Source organism: Amblyomma mixtum, chromosome 3 (assembly GCF_055824585.1).
Source record: "Amblyomma mixtum isolate Tamu chromosome 3, ASM5582458v1, whole genome shotgun sequence".
Taxonomy (NCBI): Eukaryota; Metazoa; Arthropoda; class Arachnida; order Ixodida; family Ixodidae; genus Amblyomma; species Amblyomma mixtum.
The window spans coordinates 194,080,163-194,099,810 of NC_143014.1; the positions used below are offsets into that span (position 1 = coordinate 194,080,163).

The 19,648-nt window shown below is 48.8% G+C and overlaps 1 protein-coding gene across 18 annotated transcripts in view; it reads right to left on the reverse strand.

The window, feature by feature from the left end:
• The window catches only part of LOC149353166 (uncharacterized), a 331,688-nt gene that overhangs the window by 22,041 nt on the left and 289,999 nt on the right, over nucleotides 1–19,648 (reverse strand). For 9 of the 18 annotated variants that reach the window (XR_016290917.1, XR_016290915.1, XM_089582368.1 and 6 more), the window contains 7 exons: nucleotides 9,869–9,940; nucleotides 7,649–7,693; nucleotides 7,492–7,554; nucleotides 5,718–5,744; nucleotides 5,589–5,642; nucleotides 4,072–4,098; nucleotides 3,731–3,766 (listed from right to left, as the gene is read on the reverse strand). Coding sequence is in view for 12 of the 18 variants with exons in the window: in XM_089582368.1 (XP_089438494.1) it covers nucleotides 3,731–3,766; nucleotides 4,072–4,098; nucleotides 5,589–5,642; nucleotides 5,718–5,744; nucleotides 7,492–7,554; nucleotides 7,649–7,693; nucleotides 9,869–9,940 (324 nt within the window). In the remaining 6 variants the exon portion in view is untranslated. The remainder of the gene's footprint in view (nucleotides 1–3,730; nucleotides 3,767–4,071; nucleotides 4,099–5,588; nucleotides 5,643–5,717; nucleotides 5,745–7,491; nucleotides 7,555–7,648; nucleotides 7,694–9,868; nucleotides 9,941–19,648) is intronic. The other 9 variants (XR_016290919.1, XR_016290918.1, XM_089582369.1 and 6 more) reach the window with 3 other exon arrangements.

Consider the following 19,648-nt stretch of genomic DNA (forward strand, 5'->3'; position numbering starts at 1 on the left):
TGTTATTGTTCATGCTTTATTGCCACCGTTTATGTGCACTTCGGCTAGCTGTGAAACTTGAGTCTTGTATGTTTTGTTGCGCTTCATTTGCACGAAAAATAGTCCAATACCTGCATTAAGTACGTCAATGCCTTAAAGGTGCACTGAAGAGGATTCTGAACTTGTCTTTTTGCCGCGGGAACTCGATCTACACGTTCCTAGCATTCTTAGAAACTGCAACTTATTGCCCTGTATGGCCGATTTCCCTAATTAAATCGAATTAACGTCCGGCTCCCGCTCTTTTTTTTTTGAATTCTGCCTCGTACGATGGGCGGAGTCAACCAACGCGTGAAGTTCCTTTCAGCCAGCTCCGTGGAGGCTTTGCTTTCGCTTTATTTTGTTTTTTAGGTTTCCATGAATAAATAGTTTCATTCGCAGATAATATAGCCGCAAAATAAGCCCGCAGAAATAAAAATACGCGCGGACTATTTGCTACTACGGACTACTACGTATTACTCCGCCGATGGCAGGGCGGCAAGCCGCCACGGGACTGGGTGAAAGGCACTCCACGCGTTGGTCGACTCCGCCCACCGTACGAGGCAGAATTAAAAAAAAAAGGGCGGGAGCCGGCCGTTAATTCGATTTAATTTGGGAAATCGGCCATACAGGGCAATAAGTCGCAGTTTCTAAGAATGCTAGAAACGTGTAGATCGAGTTCCAGCGGCAAAAAGACAAGTTCAGATTCCTCTTCAGTGCACCTTTAACGTCGTGAATTTTTGCCCCATTTTAATTTTATTCTTGCATTATTTTTGCGATTCTCACCTCACTTAAATCTGTTGCCTGATGAAACAAATAAATGTCGCTGGACAACTAGCGACAAATCTGTCGAATGTGAGAGGAGCTCCCGTACTCACACGCTCGAAGCTTAGGGTTTGCTGGAGTGCTAGTGAGCCCCACTGCAGGGTTTGGAAGCAATACCCGGGAGCTGTATACTTCTGGCGAACTATGCAGTTGAGTGCTTCCTGCGCTGCTTGCAAGTCGCTCTTTTGGGCTATCAGTATTGGGCAATATCTTGCAAGAATACGGTCTTGCATCCTATCAATCTCTTTGATTCCCCCAACCGATCTTTTTTAAGTGTATGTTTCTTTAACAAGTGCGACCGTCTTAAAGGAGTGGAGACACCAAATTTTGAGGCCCTAAAAAGCCTGCTATGGAATTCCTCTGTACGCAAGGGCACTCAAGGCCAGGTGTTGGACACAACGAACGTTTAAAAAATATTTTAATTCGGTTCCAAAGATTACCTAAATGCTCACTCTCACGATCTAGACCCATCGCTAGCGCGATCAACGCTGAAGTCACTAAGCTGGTAGAGTAACCAACGTTTTAGTGACGTCATACCAAAATACAGTGACGTACGATGAGCGGGGCACAGCCGCAGCCATGAGGACGAGCCACGTGAGCGCAGTTAACGCACCAGCGAGCCTGATTTGCTGCGAACCGCCACTCGCTAAGTTAGTTTTTGTCAACGTATTGCTGAACTAGCCATGCTTACTGGAATTTTGCAAAAAGCTTCGCATCCTCACGCGAACCCGCGAAGGCGATATTAGCGTGCGATCGCGCAATCAAAAAAAAAAAAAAGTCGATGTCCTCGTTGGAATCAGAGTCGTCAGAATCCGAGCTGCTGGGACTAGCGATGCCGTTGTTTGTTTTCATGCGTTGGTCAGCACGTGTGTGAGAAAGCAGACGATGCAGCAGTAGGTGCGTCACAACTTTGTGGGCTCACGTGACCAGGCAAAGTGGTTGAGCATCCTAGATAGTGACCTCACTGTCCAACTCAGCGTTCAGAAACCGAAACCGAAAATCGCCCACCTAAAAATGCGACATTAAACTATTCACTGTGAATATATAAGCCTTCGAGGGTGTATCATGCTTCCTGGAGCCATAAGAAACGTTTGAAACAAAGAACGCGCCAACCACAAATTTGGTGTCTCCACCCCTTTAAGAATACCTTTTTTTTTCGCTTTTCGTTGAGAAGACTGAACGCTTTGCGTTGAGTCATCAGTATATGCTGAACAGCAGCTAGATTTTTGCATCTTGGAACTATTCGTTTAGTGTGTGGGTCTTCCACGGCATTTGGTACAAAAGTGCAGAACTGGAGCGGCACTCATACTTCGATTTTGAAAGGAAATAGCCACAGATACAGAGGAAGGCGACGACACTAGCGCATTTCTGGAAAAAAAAAAGAAACACGTCTTTAGGAAGAAAAGATAAAGACAACACAGAAAGGATCCTATCTGCAAAAAAAAAACAACAACAAAAAACGACCAAAAGAACCAAACAAAAACCACGTGTGCACAGATCAAAAGTAGCATCTAGGAAAACGATTATCTTCGTGGAAAGGGCCACAGAGGGTTGGTTGATGCAGATGTTGGAGTTGTTAATAGAAAAAGACTCCATGACCTCCCCTATCATATGATTGGAGTGCCTAAAAACAATTCAAGCTCTGTAAAAAAGAGGATTGCATTTGCAGGCATGACAGTGCGTGGCCACATGAGGCTGTGTCGCAGTCTTCCTCTCTTCCTGTCGTTGTTGAGCTTAAAATTTCAAGTATGAATCCTTACCAACTAGCCCAATTGTATTTCCGTTTGCACAACAGCGACACTAAGTGCGACATCCTTATGAAGTGACCTTAGACTGTAGCGTATGCAAAGGCTGGCCAAGTCAAAGGGGTCACGGTCCAACTATAGTAAACCATTTTGCCGGTAAGCGATTTTCCCACAGAAATTGTATGAATTGGGTCTACCTTCGTGACAACGAATTGGCAATATCCACAGAGCAGAATTTCTTTGTTTGGCCGCATCCGGCCCAAAGCTGAGCTCTTTCGCTCCTGAGCTGTTTGGAGCTCTCCACGCAACTCCGCAGCACAGTGAAATTCCCCATTCAAACAGTCACACCGATTGGCATCAGCGCCGCTCGAAGTCCTGGAATGCGGAGTTTACTGGGCTTGCTTGAAATTATTAGCACCACTTGTGAAAAACAACTGTTGAATAGGCAGAAACGATGCATGCCTTCTGCTTGGCCACATCTTGCATTGGTTACATTGCTTACTTTATTAATATCTCATTAGGTTCCGTTTGGCAGACTAGAACTCTGTAAGCCACACGTATACTGGAAAACAACGCCGCGATAAGTGTACGGCGGTGAAAACACAAAAAGAAATACAGTAAATTCATTGGTATTAGTGCCATGCACTATGTCCCTAACCCTTTCCTTTCTCTCTATCGCTCCCCTCTTTTATTTCAGCTCCCTCCCTACTCGCTGTCCCTTTATGTCCGTTGGTCGCAGCTCAGGTGCTTCAGTGTCCGATAGCAGATGCCGCGGCCGGCAAAAATCTTTTCTCTTCCTTTTTGTTTTGTTTAATAAATAACCACATACTAAACGCAAAAAGGCCGGAACAAATTTTTTGCGGACTTGAAGCTATGCGGTCTCCTTATATTCATATTTTTTATCTTTCTCTGTCGCCATGAGCTCAGCGTTATATCTCGGAACAATGAGCCTCGGGTAGCCAGTGACCAAGTTATACTAAAGACGCACGCGCAAGCCATTCGCACAACTGCTTACAGCCAAGTTGCACCCATATATCGGGCCCGCGCATTGGCCGTGCCACGGCGGGGCCTTCCGCGTGGCTGCTCCCAATAGGCGTCGGGAGTCGCGCGCAGTATGGAAATGGGGGAAGCGAGGCCGCACTCACCAATATGCCTGTCTCGCCGCGGTCTCCCTTGGGTCCCTGCGAATGGGGCGGCAAGAGGAAGAGAGCGTCAGCGGTCGCCGAGCAGCTCGGACGGAGCCGCGGGCGCAGGAGGTCGGGGCGGGGACTCGCAAGCACCACAACACACAGTCACGCACGCACACCGAGAAGAGAAGCAACGTGAAACACTGCAGGTCAGCGGCCAACAGCGCAGCAGCCCCCGGCATGCACACGGCTGTAGCAAACAGGGGGAGGGGACGGAGGGTCGGGGGAGGGAAGAGGCTTTGTCGCGCGGGGCTGTGACCGCGCGGGTCCCGCAGTCTAGAGAGGAGCTTCATAATTACCGGTAACCCTGGGATGCCGTCGGTGCCCTGATTTCGAAGGGGGAGAGGGTGGGGGAGAAAGAAGAGACGGCTCGTTAGACGGCGGCACTGCGTGACAGGCGGTCGACGCACAGACCTGGCCTGCCTATAACACCAGCCAAATAAAACACACTAAGAGAGAGCGTTGGGGTAAAGAAGGTTCACAAGCGCCGGACCACAGCTGGGCTCCTTCGCGACGCAGCCAGACAGAGGGGCAAAAAAAAAAAAAGGCAAAGAGAAGACCAAGTGAAGCAATCGATGCCCAGGAACGTGGTCCTTTTTAGCACTGCCATTCGCCATGTGCAGAGCGAGGCGTATAGTGTAGACACCACGTGCATTCTGCAACGGTTACTTCACAGTACCATGGAGAATACGTATTTCTTTAATTAAAAAGCTCTTGTTTTTTGTTAACAAAACCGCATTTCTGTTGCTCACAACTTCAGGATCTTTAGCCACAGGTAGTTGACACTAACCAAGTTATTGTAATGTAAATGAATGCATTCGATATCAACATTTATTTTCGCAGTTCAGTAGTGCATTACTACAAATTCAAGTGCGTCACACACTCTCGTCAAACAAGTCTAAAACTTGTTTCACATGGCAAGACGTAGTAAGGCCATGGTCATGACATCAGCTGAAAACATAGCTAGCCAAGCAACGTTGTGGATTAGAACAGGCCCGAAACAATTGTTGTACTCAGTATTTTCCATAGATTTCAACGGAGAATTTATTTATTGAAGATAAGGGCAAGCAATATCCTTTTCAGCCTGAAAATTTCCCACTCGCATATTTGGAAGAAGTTTACTCGCGCAGATTGACCATAGTTGCACTTCCATTACGCTTAGTCTGCGAACAAAACGAACTGGCACTGGTAAAATCGTTCTGAAACCTCCGAAATGCGTCCGATCCATTCGTGTACTCATACATACCTCTACACGCATCGTTAGGTTAGCGCCACAGGACGGGTAAAAGCCAGCTTGAAGTAGCCTTCTCATTACGAGCACCATTTCCTGGCCACTGCGTGTGTTAAAGGCTGCGCACGTTTCAACTGAAGACAGAAATGATCTCTGCGGCCTCAGTGGCTAATTGTAAAGGACGCGCCTATGTACTTGTATCATATACCTACCTATTTATACCCTTCACTTAAACCTTGTTTACTCAACCGCATTACGGATACATCGACGTAGTGATGTACAGGCCATCGCTATAAAGAATGCAACCGGGCAGAGCCTTTGAAGGCACGGCTGCGTGCTGCATGAAAAAAGAAATAGAAAAATTAAATCCGATTGGCAGAACACACAAGCGTGTTTGGGCTCGGAAACCCTAGCGAGAACATCGCAAAACTAATCGGTTACTGTGACCAGGAACACCGCGTCAGCCGTGCGTCGGCCGTGTACGCAGCTGCGCACGTTGTCGAGGCACGGTGCGAAGGCCACGCGACCGCACCGGAGGCGGCGGTCGTCGCGGAGGTGGTCGCCAGAGCAGCATCGCCAACTTACGGGAAGGCCAGGCTCTCCTTTCTCCCCTTTGTTACCTGGGGCACCACGCTCGCCCTGCGTGGGAAGCGCGCTTACCGCACCAGCCTCCCCAAACTCCCGCCGGAGGAGAGCGGGCAGTGCAGCCGTTACCTTCATTCCGTCCAGACCCGGCGGCCCCTGGGGAGGGACAGAGAGAGAGAAGCGGGTCAGTGGACGGCGCCGACGACCACGGCGCGAGCCACAACGCGGCGGGGCGGGGGCAATTTGCGAGGCGGGGCTGAGCGTTTCAGTCATACCACAAACAATCACACCATGCACCTCGCCAGAATGTGTTAATGGTACACGTGTGCTCCCATCACCAGTGGCCTGTCGCACACCCGGCGGCTTTCCTGCAAAGATGCGTCACTCGCGGCAACAGCACGGTTAGTCGTTGGAACGTGCAGCCGCGGTTTTCCTGCGCCGGCGGCAGGTCGGCTGGACACTCGCGGGACGACGCGGCCCGCCTCCGCTGAGCAACGCGTGCGGCTCTTCGCGCGCGCTGCATCCAAGGCCACTCTGACAGCTTGTTCTTGTTTTTTTTTTTTGAAAAACAACAATAAACGAGAAAATACTCGTTTTTCTTCACTATACGAGTGGCAACAGCGCTATGTTTAGAAACAGTGCACAGATTTCAGCACGCAACCTGAATCTGAATGCCACGAAGACATTTTGTTTCTCTCCTACACTGTATTGGGCATGCTTACGTGGTTGCCGTCACATAGGCGAACAACTGTTCGTTCTCCGCCTGCACTAGAACCGACGGCAGTCTACAAGAGCCGTGAGTGGCGCGAGAAAGCGCGCGTATTCCCTAACACTCGTCGCCATGCTGCCCTTCACCCTCCCCACGGGACGCTCATGCGGCTAATTACTCTTAAAGCGCTGGCGAACGGTCTCTGTACGCCCGCTGCGTTCGCTCTCCGTCAGCGTGCTTCAACGCCGCGGTTTTAGGGGACGGGAAACACTGCCTTGACTAAGCGACGTAAACGCGACAAAGCAAAAGCATCTCGGCAATCAAGTGGCGGCATGCTTGGGGCCTCGGGTGGCAGCAGGTTAGAGTAGAGGATAGCATGCTAGCCGGGGAAGCGAGAGATGAATGCAATAGTGTGTTCGTGTGATATCGAGCAGCGCGTCTCGATTTATGCTTCATGTATTGCTCAAGCCGTAGTGAGACGTAGCGCACGTTAAAAGCTCGTTCACAGAAGCTTATCGCTGAGTTGTTCTGCTATTTCTCGTTATGCATGCGACTACGAAGCGTGGGCAAGAAAGCTGCGGGTCTAGGAGCCTGCGCTCCAGAACGGGGCACGCTAGCGCAATGTTAGAGCGCCAGTGCACAAAATAGCAATTTCGAAAGGTGACCTGCGCGCGCGCTCCGAAGCGTAAGTTCGATGCGCGCCTGTTGGACGGCTCTGAACTGCAGTATACGTTCGCTGTGCTTTGGCAGTCGTAACGATTATCGACGCAATTTTCTAAAGTGACTGCAGACGAGTGGGAATCCGCTTTCCCGTCTCTTTTTATTAACTTCCTCGAGCACACTTCGAGACATCCGGAATTGGCGGCAGCAGAAAAAAAGAAACAAAGAAGCAAGAAGGCGGGGGCTGCTTCCTTTTTATCGCGTAGCTCTGTTCTCTAGATCTGCACCGTAATTGACGTACGGGCCTAAAACAAAAAAAAAAAGGTGCTAGCGTGCGCCCATGCTTTGCCGAATGCGGCCAAGCTCATGAATTGGGAGTAAAGCTCCGAAGAGAAGGGAAACTAAGATCTAGGGCTTTCTACTCTAAACCTCGTCAGGAAGCGGCCCTCGTCGCTTTTTCGCGTCCCGACAGTTTCGGACGCGCGCGCGCGCGCGCTCCCTCCGAGATCGGCATACGAGAAGTGATGGTCTTACCGTGATTCCCGTCCGGCCTTCCTTTCCGGGCAGTCCGGCCGGCCCCACCGGACCCATCGGACCCTGAGAAACGACAGCGGCGTTTTCCCGGGCAATACCGAGCCCAGGCGCCGTGTCCTACGCGGAGCGTGTTCGCCCCCCGGGGGGACTGACTTACCGGCAGGCCCATGGGCCCCATGTGTCCCAGGTCTCCCTTCTCGCCCTGCGTACACAAAGCGGCGCCCGGCCGCGCCGCCATGACCACCGGCTCCTAGACTCGCACTGCGGGCGGGCGCGGTTGGCGTCTCGCGGAGGCATGTTAGTGCGCCACACGATTGCAGGCACAATTGCTACTGAGCTCGGATGCTCACGACTTCGTACTTGGCGCTGCTCAAGTCGTTCCGCGTGGTACTTGCGGATCGCGCTTACAAGAAAACAAGTGCCAGTTCGCCACTGAATGTCAGTTGGATTGTTTTGGTGCAGAGGGAATTATCTGTCGGATTCACAAAGCTGTTCCTGCGTTTTTGCTAGTAAGACGTGTTCGCGATTGGCAGGCGGCACCCATGCTCTAGCCAATCACGACAATCATGACGATACGACAACTAAAGTCTCGTGCAATCGCAAGCCCGAAGACGTAGCAACAGCTGCGTGACTCAGAGGCGACAGCCGAATGCTCAAAGCTTTTCTCTTGTTTTGTTACGATTAGCTGCTGACCCTCGGCTGCTGTCTCGTCGGCAGCGGTGATTGGCTGGCGCACGGGCGCCGGTTGGGCACAAGCTTTACGTATGCGAGATATGTGCGTGCCTTGACCGAGGTCCTTGATCATTAGCGTGCACGCAAGCGCAACCGTGCGGCTACAAAAGAAAGCTACACAGCTTAGTAAGTTGGAGAAAAGGTCGTCCTCCTGGGATCTAACCCGCGGGCACTGCCTGTTCGGGATAGCTAAGCTAACCAGAACGCCAGCATAGCTAAGCTATCAACTAAGTTAACCAGGACGGCTAGCAGATGCATTAGGGTGACAGAATTGGTCAACAACTCGAAGTGGAAACTATGCTAGACAACATTTAGGGGAATCCCCCAAGGTGGAGTAAATTTGTAATAAGGGAGTAATTGCCTCCACAAGCCCGAGGCTCGGTTTCTCCGCCTTTATTTATTTTTTCAGTCACACAGCATCCGCAACTTCGTTCACAGACTCCGTTCAACTATCTTCATTTAAGACGCGGTGAATTTATATTACGCGCAATTATATTTGACTAATCGCCTTCCTGTCTTACGATTAATAACCCTAATAGCCCCAATAACCAGAAGCAAGAATAAGAAGGTACTAGTTTCCCGGAGGCTGCAATCAATACGCTCGCCAAAAGCGCTCTGGTGCATCTGCGAGACTGTACCAGGGGCTATACGCCAAGCAGTCACGAACCCGATTTGTGCACGAATAGTGCAGTGAATCTGGCCTTCAGTTCTGGGACGGCAGTTTTGGGAAAGAACCTCTGCCAGAGTTTGGCGTGATTGCCAGACCAATGAGCTCTGGCCTACCGTGATGCCCATCACGAAGGTGCTAGCCTGGTCATGACACAAACAATAAAGGTGTCGACAAAACACTAATCGTACTTACACGAGGGAAGTTCTGCGCATGATTCCCTCGTTTTAAATCAGCGTTCGTGGTCAATAACGGCCTGCGATCGCCTTGCGGACACGGCCTTAACTGCCAAATGTTGTAGCCGCATCGTTTCAATCGACTAATTCCTGCAGCGTGGTGACTATTTCACGTCATAGTGATTGTACTTTATGCAAGTTGCCACACGTAGCAACGATCACGTCTCATTCTCTACCAGTGGCTAGTATACGAAGGACTCCAGACTTTCACAGGGGCGCTCGAACGGTGCGCTGCTGATCGAGGAAAGCGACGTCTGAGCACAGCCTCGAGGTTTCAGGGACTATGTTTGCGTGCCAGGCAATACAAGCCACGCAGGCACGACCGTCATACCCAGAATCCGACAGCGGTATCGTACCGGAGATCGTTCATTTTTGCTCTGCAGCGACCCGCTCATGCCTTCTGGGACAGACCTCGCTTGTGTAACGTTGTCAAAAAGAAGTGGAAACAACAAATCGGCAGTTTGCAGGTCGCCTGGCTATTACCGATGATGAGGTACAGCCTCTGTCAAAGATATGCAGCACATTGGGTTTGCTTCTAGGCCTTGTGGTGCGGCTCGTGAGAGGAACTCTAGCCCTCGCACCTTCGAAGCCCACGGCTTCGGGCAGAGCACCGTTACGCGGCGTACACGCAAAGTCCGTGGCTTGTGTATTTTTGACAGAGGATACGTTTACGTGGGCGGCGCCAGAGCGTCGCAGAGATCATTCCGCGTGTTGCATTGACAGTTCCGAGGCTTGTGCTTACCGGCTCGCCCTTCTGGCCGTCGATTCCCTTGTCGCCCTTGATGCCTGGAGGTCCTGGGAATCCTGGCGCTCCCTACGCAGCCAATGCCGACAAGGAACGTACTTCAGCAACGATCTGATGGGTATACAAATGTCCTTAACGCTAACAGGCATAAAAAAAAAAGCTCAGGAGGGAGCGTCCGCCGATAGCCTTGAAGCCCCATCATAAAAAGTAAAAAGGAGAGAGTCGGTCCTCCCGTGAGCACGCTACTTGACAGCGCGCGGTGGTATCTATCCCCGCTACGCACGCATGCGCTGACCAACGCGGCAAACTGACCATAGATCGACCGCCTTGCTGTAGACGCCAGCGCCATGGGCCGCGCAGAAGCGCGTACTGTAACATACCAACGCCAAAATATTAGGCACTGACTCGGAGAGCGAAAAACGGGGGTGGGAGCGGCTTCACGAGCACTTGGCTTGCGAAGACTGGCCGCTTGGCGTCGCACCCTCTCCCGAGCTTTTTTTCCTCTATGCTAACGGGTCACTAATGAAACCGCAAAGCCGTCGCGGTGGCTCAGCGGTTACGTCGCTCGGCTGCTAACACGAAAGACGCGGGTTCGATCCCGACCGCGGCGGTCGCATTTCGATGGAGGCGAAATGCCAGAGACCCGTGTGGTGTACGAGTGCACTTAAACAGCCCCAGGTGGTTGAAATTATCCGCAGCCCTCCACTACGGCGCCCCTCATAGCCTGAGTTGCTTTTGGACGTTAAGCCACATAAACTAAACTGAACTGAAAGTGAGCAAGCGTTAGGAAGGTGTTCAAGGCGAGCGAGTGGACGAGTGAATTAATGTATTCGAGATTTGTTTTGCTGGGCCTGATGTTGAGATGTCTTAGCACAGCGGCATCGCTCCATCTATCCCGTTGCCGTTCCTAACCCCAGGCTGAGTCCGCATGCATTGAATGCACAGTGCCGGCCGTTTCTATAACAGTGTGCCTCGTGTAACAGGCGCGCTTATGCACCGTGTAATAATCTGGCCTTTTGTGTTGAATTTTTCCACACAGACCTTGTTCAGGCGCTAATTAGCTCTTGCAGCTGTGTGAAGAAATATTGAAGTCTCGTGTTAACTGTGTGATGAAGCAACTTCTCCATCGAAATCATCCGGTTGCGACTTGAGGTGCAGCTGGGAGCAAAGTTGGTGAATATATACACGCGAGCTCCGCCTGCACCGCATCTCAGCGCCATGCTTTCGGCGTTTTCGATAACCAGGAGCCCCACAGAAACTGACATGCCTGCATGCGGGTAAAAACAGTTCCCCTTTCGACTCTCTGGACACGAGGCGCGGCTGTGACGCCGAGGTTCGATGCAGTTGAAACTCGCGTAGAATGCGCCACTTTTGCTTCCAACAATCCGTTAATAGAAGAGCCTGGAGATGATGTGCCGCACGTTATTCTATAGGCCAGTAATGGGATTTATGTAGCCATTAGTGTAGCTCTTTTTTTTTTTTTTCAGCACTTCTAGCCGCAATCACGGATTTCGCCGATGGCAGTCCGAAGCCTGCGCCGGCTTGCACCTCTCTCGGTTTTGAGAAAAGGCGCATAGCTAGTTCACTTTGTCGGCGGACACCTCAAGCGCACCACGAACGACGACTAAAAGCTTGGTAACTCAGTGTTTTAGTCGGCGTTCGTGGCGCGCTTGAGGCGTCCACCGACAAAGTGAACTAGCTATGCGACCTTCCTTTTCTCAGAACCGAGAGAGGTTTTACACCGCGAATAAGACTACACTGGGAATAAGACTGTCTTATTTGCTTCGTGCAAGCCGCCCCTGCTTTTTATATCTTTCTCTCTCTCTCTCTCTCTCTCTCTCCGTGAGCTTAAAGCGCGAAGGAGACGGTGGCGACGCCGCGTCGCGCGTCTTATACCTGTGCTACACGGGTACTTTCGAATGACATCTGAGTCGAATGGCATTCGAGACTTGGAATGGCATTCGAACTCGACGGACTCCCGCGGTGCTACACGGCACTTTCCAAACGCATTCGAAATTCTCGGCTCGTTTTCAGTGTACAACGACGACGACGGTCACACTAGTCCGACAACGGCAATATCACGGTGAACAGCATCATGTGATTATAGTGAACTATCCAGTTCACTTTAATATTGTAGTGGGACAAGTTTTTTGGCTAAACGACACCGACGAATCCGATCGGCGGACGGTCAGCCTTCATATGCCCTCGGGAGTTCGGCGGCTGAGCGAAAACACGCTGATGAGGGGACAGTGCGAATACATGCGCGCTTATACATTATCCGTATTGGAAATAAGCGAAACGAATGGCTATATTTCACATGTGCACACTTGGACACTCGATAGCGATAACCACTTGCCAAATTAATTTCAGTCGACGACGACTCCGTTCCCTTCAGCGACGACTAGGCCTAGCGAGTCCGCAGGGTTGGATCGGTGATTGTGAAGAATGAATTCACAAGTTTTAGCGAATGCAAATGGTCAACGAGTGTAGTTTTGACAACAGTGACATGAAATCAACTATTGCTTACATCGCAGGACGCGCATACGATGAACGGGAAGCGGCGGTGTGACACGAGCTGCCGAGCAGTGCTTTACGGCCAGCAGCAGTCGTCGCCGTCGCTAGCTTGTAACTAACAAGTTAGGACATTTCAGTTAACGCGAACGGTCACCAAACATACTTCTGGATAAAGTAGTTCAAAATAAAGTACTGGGCATGTTGGAGGAAGCCGGGAAAATTAGCGAGAAGCGCCGATCATCCGATGTCAACAACCCGGCTGTCAACTGTTTCTCAGGCGAGCGATCGTGTCGGCGCTTCCCACAGATTGTCGCACTGCGTAAACAAGCACGCGTACAACCGGTACAGAAGAGAAGAGATTATTTAATAGAACTAAAGCGCATATTTCGTTTTGTGTCTTGCAAACGAGCACAAGCTGTTCATACGAAGCGATGTAAACCAATGTAAACAGCAGTATGACTGCAGTCGTCCTCATCGGCGCACTCCTGGGGAAATTTCATGCACACGCGGTAAATGTTCATTGGTGTAATATTATCTGCAAGCACTCACCTAGACGGAACACGAACTATTTGCTAAACAAACAGCAGAAAAAAGCGAGTAGCGGGTATCGAAATGAACAGCCACAGAGCCGAAAGCAGTCGCGCGGCGGTGGGCGGGGCGAAGCGACGGCGGCGGCGACGGCTATTGGTTGGTTCGGGCTGTGTTCGCGTTTCGAAGGCATTCCAAAATCTGGAATGTCTCCGCGGAGCTCCTTCGACTCGAATGTCATCTGAACTGAATGCCGTTGAAAAACTTCGTGTAGCAGCGCTGGTTTGGCATTCGAGTCGGATGACATTCGGTTGGAAGGCATTCGAAACGCCCGTGTAGCAGGGGTATTACCCGATAGGAAGGCGGGACGGCCTCGCTTATAAAAGTACAGCAGGGGTAAGGAGTGCTCCTTACTTCGCATTTGATTAACTACGCAAATCGGCTGTAAATTTTTTTAACAACTCGGATTGTACGTTTTCAACGTATTATTTTATCGCACTCTCCTTTTATTCCAGTTGCGCATACAGATTTGTGCAGTTTCGTTGTCTGGCGGGCATTGTGGTTCAAAATTCCACGCAGTTTTTGCAGGTAGAGATCTTAGTGTGCTGTCTGTTTGGTGTGGAAAACAAATGTACGTGAACATAAACACAGGGGCATATCACAAAGCCACCGCAGCTGGTTTACATTACAAACCTACGTATCAAGCCATCGGTGGTATCAAGCGGCTCCGCTAATTGCGTGACGCGCACATCACCAAGTCCTAATAAAGGAGTAATTACTCACTGACATCCACCAGAGTGCAGCCAAACGGCTACAAAAGAAAGCTACGCAGTTTCGAGAAACCTGTATAGCTTTCCTTTGTAGCCGTATGGCTGCACTCGGGTGGATGTCAATGAGTAATTACTCCCTTATTACAAATCTACTCCATCTTGGAGGATTCCCCTAAAAATTTGGCCAACACAGTTCCCACTTCGAGTTACTGATAAATTCACTCTCACCCTACCGTAAGCTTGCCGTCCCGGTCAGTTCAATTGGTAGAGCGACTGCTCTGGTGAAGCGGTGGTCCCGGGTTCGAACCCCGGACCAGGAAGAATTTTTCTTTAACTACGAAGTTTCGAGAAAGCTGTATAGCTTTTCTTTGTAGCCGTTTGGCTGCACTCGGGTGGATGTCAATGCGTAATTACTCCCTTATTACAAATCTACTCCACCTTGGGGGATTCCCCTAAACATTTGACCATCGCCAAGTCCTGTAGATACTAATTTCCCTGCGCCTACATTCTGTCTCACAACTTGCTGGCACTGAAGTGAAACCGCTCTTGAGAGCGGTTACGCATGGACAACTTTGTGAACGTATCCTCATATCCAGACGCCAAGTTGAAAGTTGTGTTGCGTTTTATGACACCTAAGCAACTAAGGCTATCATGCACCAAACGCAAGTTAATTAATTAATTCTTTATTTATCTCCACAGTACTTCTAACCTCCAGGTGAGGCTGTAAGCAGGAGTGGGGGATATGATAAACAGAACTGTTACACGCAGAAAAAAAAAAAAATCAAGTCGCAACAAGCGTGTTTTCACATACCAACATGAAAAAGTGACGAAATGCACTGACGGGTAACAAAACACCTGCTACAAGGTTCTGTGCGAAAGCAAATAAAGCATATGTTGCAGCGCTTCAATTACCAACGGTTACAACTGGTTACAGCAAATATTACAGCTGAAAAGCTTTTGTAAATGTTTCGGTAGTTGGGCATTCCACAATGCTGGCTGGTAACCGGTTTCATTCGCGAATTGTCTTCGGAAAGAAAGAATTCGCGAATGTTTCAGTATGGCAGGAATATTCCACCCATTTTCTATTATGATGCGATCGAGTGGTTCGCCTGGACACTGGCTCTATGTATACATGTTTGTGTACACCAAGTTTATCATGGAACAGCAAGCGCATAAATTTTAATCGGTCGCGTTGGCGCCGCTTTCGTAAACAACTTAAACCAGCCTTTTCTATTACCGCATTCGCGGAAGTACGCCAATTACATGAACGGTATACAAACCTTACCGCTTTCTTTTGGACGGATTCTAGCTTGCATCATTATATCATTGTATCGTAGCTTGTGTAAGGTATCATTGTTAACCTCTGCCTATGCCGCCCTCCCTCCAAACCTCTATTCAATGCTCACGCAGGGCTTTGTTGCATTGTTGCAAATCATTTATATAACAAAAATGGCGCAGTTTATTCTGGGTAGCGAGGCAAAGTTTCGTTGCTCCGAGAAAGAGGTGCGCATTTTTTTACCAAATTCGACGAGGTGTTATTTCCTTGTATGAACTCTTAATCTGATTCATGGCAACTTTTGAGTCACCATTTCACTAATTTCACAGCTCTATTCCTGTTCCATACGACTTTATATTTCGCTCTTTGTCAATAAATTGACCGCTGCCAAGTTCTTGTCGCCAGAATCGGCTGGCCGGAATGGGGAATGATAGGACCAGAATAGAGTGGAGTGAAATAAATCGTAGTGAAATGCTCGTCCCGACATTGCCATTTTGTACGGTAAAAGCACTCCGCTTCACTCTAACGCACCTTACACCTCCGTGCTGCTTGCACCTAACTGATCTTCCCACCTTTAGCCTGTCGAGGTGAATAGACAGCAATGATATACGAGCAACGTCCACTGAAAACTTTCGCGCATTTTATTATCTGCACGGCGAGAACCCTGGAGGCCAAAGGGAACGGAAAGCGAGCAGCCTTGACAAGAGAAAAATCGGGCTTATCTCATTTGTCGTGCTCTCTCTTATTACGTTTTTGTGGAGACCAAACCACCTTGCAATTAAACTCCGGTTCGATGAACGGTAATCTTGAATGAAGGATGTTCAGTGTCGACGAAGCTGATTTCCCTCCATCTGCAGGCTTTCTTTTTTTATGCGAGAATTCCTGGATACTCGGCCACTTATCTTTTTCTTCCCCGCGGTTTTTGTTCGTTTAACGAGCGCCAAATGAAAGATAAAGCGAAATTGCGTTAGCGCGAGCTTCTCTGTGCATCTACAAAGAAAAAAAAAAGAGAAGGGGTAGATTGAAAGCTGCTCATTATTTAAACGAAGTTTGGTCGTCAGTTAATTAATTACGCGAATCTGGTAAGTCTTTTTACGTTTAGAGGGCAACGCCTGCCTCGAGTACAATGCGACGATCGCAGTTTCTTCTACAAATTAAAAAAAGAAACTAGGAAAAGAAGTTGTCCGGCACCATTTACAGCACTTGAATGCCTCCGCCGTCACCGCCGAAAAAGGCGGCAGCAAAGCGTTGCTTCCGATTTTCGGCGCAAGTGCCAGGAAAGAACAGATTTTGACAACTCCGCGACATGTTCGTCGGCTCCGCGTTGTGAGGCCCCACGCCCTTTGCTCGGCGTTTTTCTAGCGCGACCCTTTTATCGGGACCACTGTCTGTCATCATCAGTGGTGGGAGGCGTGTTAGACGCTCTTCGGGACCGCCTTGCTGCGTTGGCAGATGCCGAAGCGGTAAGAAACAGCAACAAAACAATGCCCGAATAAAAACTAGAGGGCGTCGCAGTGGACTGAGAATCTCTCGAAAAGCGGTCAAACTACTCAAGTGCCACGGAAAGTGTTCTACTTATCTTTCTTCTTTTTAGCTTACCGCGATGTTGTAGCAGGCAAAAATCGAACGTTTTGCTCTAGTCTACAGTTTGATAGCACGTCTCAATGGCGCTAAACAAAATGACGTACAGCCTTTGTAAAAAAATAGTGGGACGCTTAAGCTCCGATTTAAGGGTATGACGCGATAGCGTCAATGGTTATTTGCTGCTTTCTTAATTGGTACCTATTTATATTTGCACACACTCATTACCAGTACGTATATCAGTACGTATATATCAGTACGCATGCTAGCCCATGTGCCTCAATGGCTTAGATAATAAAGAAAAAAAAAAGCCCCAATGGCTTAGGTGTAGCGTGTCTCACTCGCAAACTAAGGATCATGGGTTCAATCCAAACTAATTACCCCATTTGCTTTCCAGCGTAAATAGTTTACTTTGCCTCCCTGCATGTCATAATGACATTTTAGTCATGCTATGACCTCATGTCACAATTTCAGTGTTTTATTCATTCTCATTCCACAGCTCAACGTGTGACGTCACAACCCTCTCGACCAATCTTGAATTAGTGTGACAACGCGCACGGCTTTTCATCCGAACGTCCACTCTAACGCAGTCAGGTTGAAATATAAAGCCCAGGAACGCGCCGAAAGAAAAATAAAGTGAAAGCGCACAAATTTTTTCAGGAGGACACAGGGGCGCAATAAAAGACACGGACATAGAAGTAGACAGGGACGAGCGCTTACTATCAACAGGCTTTATTCGACTTAGACCGTTAATATACCTTCGCTTTACCCAAGCGCCACTGTGCGAATCACAAGCACGTGGGTACCAGAGAACACCAAAAGAAATCCAAAGGCAGGCGATTACAGAAATCTATCTAAGAAAACCATTTCAGATCGGCGAAGTGTCACAGATGATACTTCGGAGGTATGGAGGTGGTACCATACGTACACAGAACTTCCCACAACATCAAGAAAGTGGCCAAGAAGTACGGAGTAGAAGTAGTTTTTTAAAGCTGTCCGGTCTGTGTGCACGCATAAGAAGAAAAGAAAAACTGGAAGAGTGTGGCGTAAAACACCGTAAGCCCCACGTAACCTGCAAAAAAGGAGTTGTATATGAGTTCCCGCTTACTTGCGGGAAGGTTTACGTTGGGCAAACTGGACGTTGCCTCAACCAGCGCCTTCTGGAGCACAAGAACTCTTTAAAGAAAACTGGCTCCCATCTCCCGGACCATTGTCAAAAATTCACTAAGAAGAATAAGGTCGCCTGTTTTCCCCGCTTATCGGACTGTAAAGTATTGTTGAGAAGCTGCGATCAGATAGAACGGGAACTGGTGGAAGCCTATTAAATTAGAAAAAAAAAAGGTTTGGTTTGGTTTGGTTTATGGGGTTTAACGTCCCAAAGCGACTAAGGCTATGAGAGACGCCGTAGTGGAGGGCTCCGGAAATTTCGACCACCTGGGGTTCTTTAACGTGCACTGACATCGCACAGTACACGGGCCTCTAGAATTTCTCCTCCAAAGAAATTCTGGCCGCCGCGGCCGGGATCGAACCCGCGTCTTTTGGGTCAGCAGCCAAGCACCATAACCGCTGAGCCACCGCGGCGGCATAGAAAAAAAAAAGGAGATAACTGCATCAGTGATTCATCTGTGATACTTCGCCGATCTGAAATGGTTTTCTTAGATAGATTTCTGTAATCGCCTGCCTTTGGAATTATTTTGGTGTTCTCTGGTACCCACGTGCTTGTGATTCGCACAGTGGCGCTTGGGTAAAGCGAAGGTATATTAACGGTCTACGTCGAATAAAGCCTGTTGATAGTAAGCGCTCGTCCCTGTCTACTTCTATGTCCGTGTCTTTTTTTGCGCCCCTGTGTTCTCCTGAAAAGTTATGAATCAACACGCCCAAATACAAGTATTTCAAAGCGCACAAACATGTCAGTTCAAAGTGTTTGTCGCACTTTACTGCGCTGAGCCTGGTGCACGTTTCAAAGCCGACGGAGTTTTAGCAGCGCTTGCGAAATAGCCATTCCATGATCATATCGATAAAAATTAGTTTCGAAACTCTAATGCAGACAAACTCCAGCATATATGCTGTCATTAGTAAATGAAAATGACTTACTGCTGCTTATCTAGGCGCTAAATCGCACACGAAAGATGTCACAACATCAAGAAGCTGCTTTGCTTCTCGACGCACTCTATGGAATCGGCGCCATGCATCACCGCCTCGTCCGCCATGTCGTGCTGTCGTCGCGCCACCTATACCCTCGGCCACCATCACTCTTAAAAAAGGTTTGGTTTATGGGGTTTAACATCCCAAAGCGACTCAGGCTTAAAAAAAAGTTAGTAAAAAAAGGTAGTAAGAGCAGCAGTTACTAACTCTGACTTCGTCTTACTACCTTTTAACAGCTATTTACTACCCTCTTCAAGGTATAGCTAGTAAAAGCAGCCCTTGCTACCTTTTTACTACCTATGGTCGCTAGTTACTGCCTAGTTAGTAACCTTTCCTTTAACCCTAAAATAAAGTCAAAGAATATAAACTGACGCTGATTGCCGTGCTAATAAATTGGTTTTGTAATAAAAAATTCCTGCAGGGGCATATAGTTAGGTAGACTAAGCTGTTTCTACAATCTCAACTTTATAATAAACACTGGTATCTTAGCTCAACCGGTAACAGCCACTAGCCCGTAAATGGGAGTCTGATTTACGGAGTATATAAGACTGAGAAAGATTTCTCTACATGTGCACGCGCAGTGCGCGAGTGTGACTCTTTGTGCTTTTCCTGCATTATGAACCTTTGTGTGCGCACGATAAGGTTGTTGATGCCATCACCTCGCATAATTTCTACATGTAATGCGCGATAAGCTTAAATCTAAGTGTGTGATTTACGGGCAGCACGCTCTGATAGCTCTGTATGGATTCCGGAATTAGTCAAATTGACTGGGAAGCTTTTTTTATTTCTCGAGTACGCATAAATTTGACAAGCCACGCCAGCACAACGTACGATGAATCTATCAAGTTATGCGAGTTTCTATTCGTTTTCTTAGTAAATATTACTAGCTTCCCGTTACTAACTGCACGGAGCAGTCGTTACTGCCTTCCCGTTACTACGTGCAGCTACTAACAGGGTAGTAAC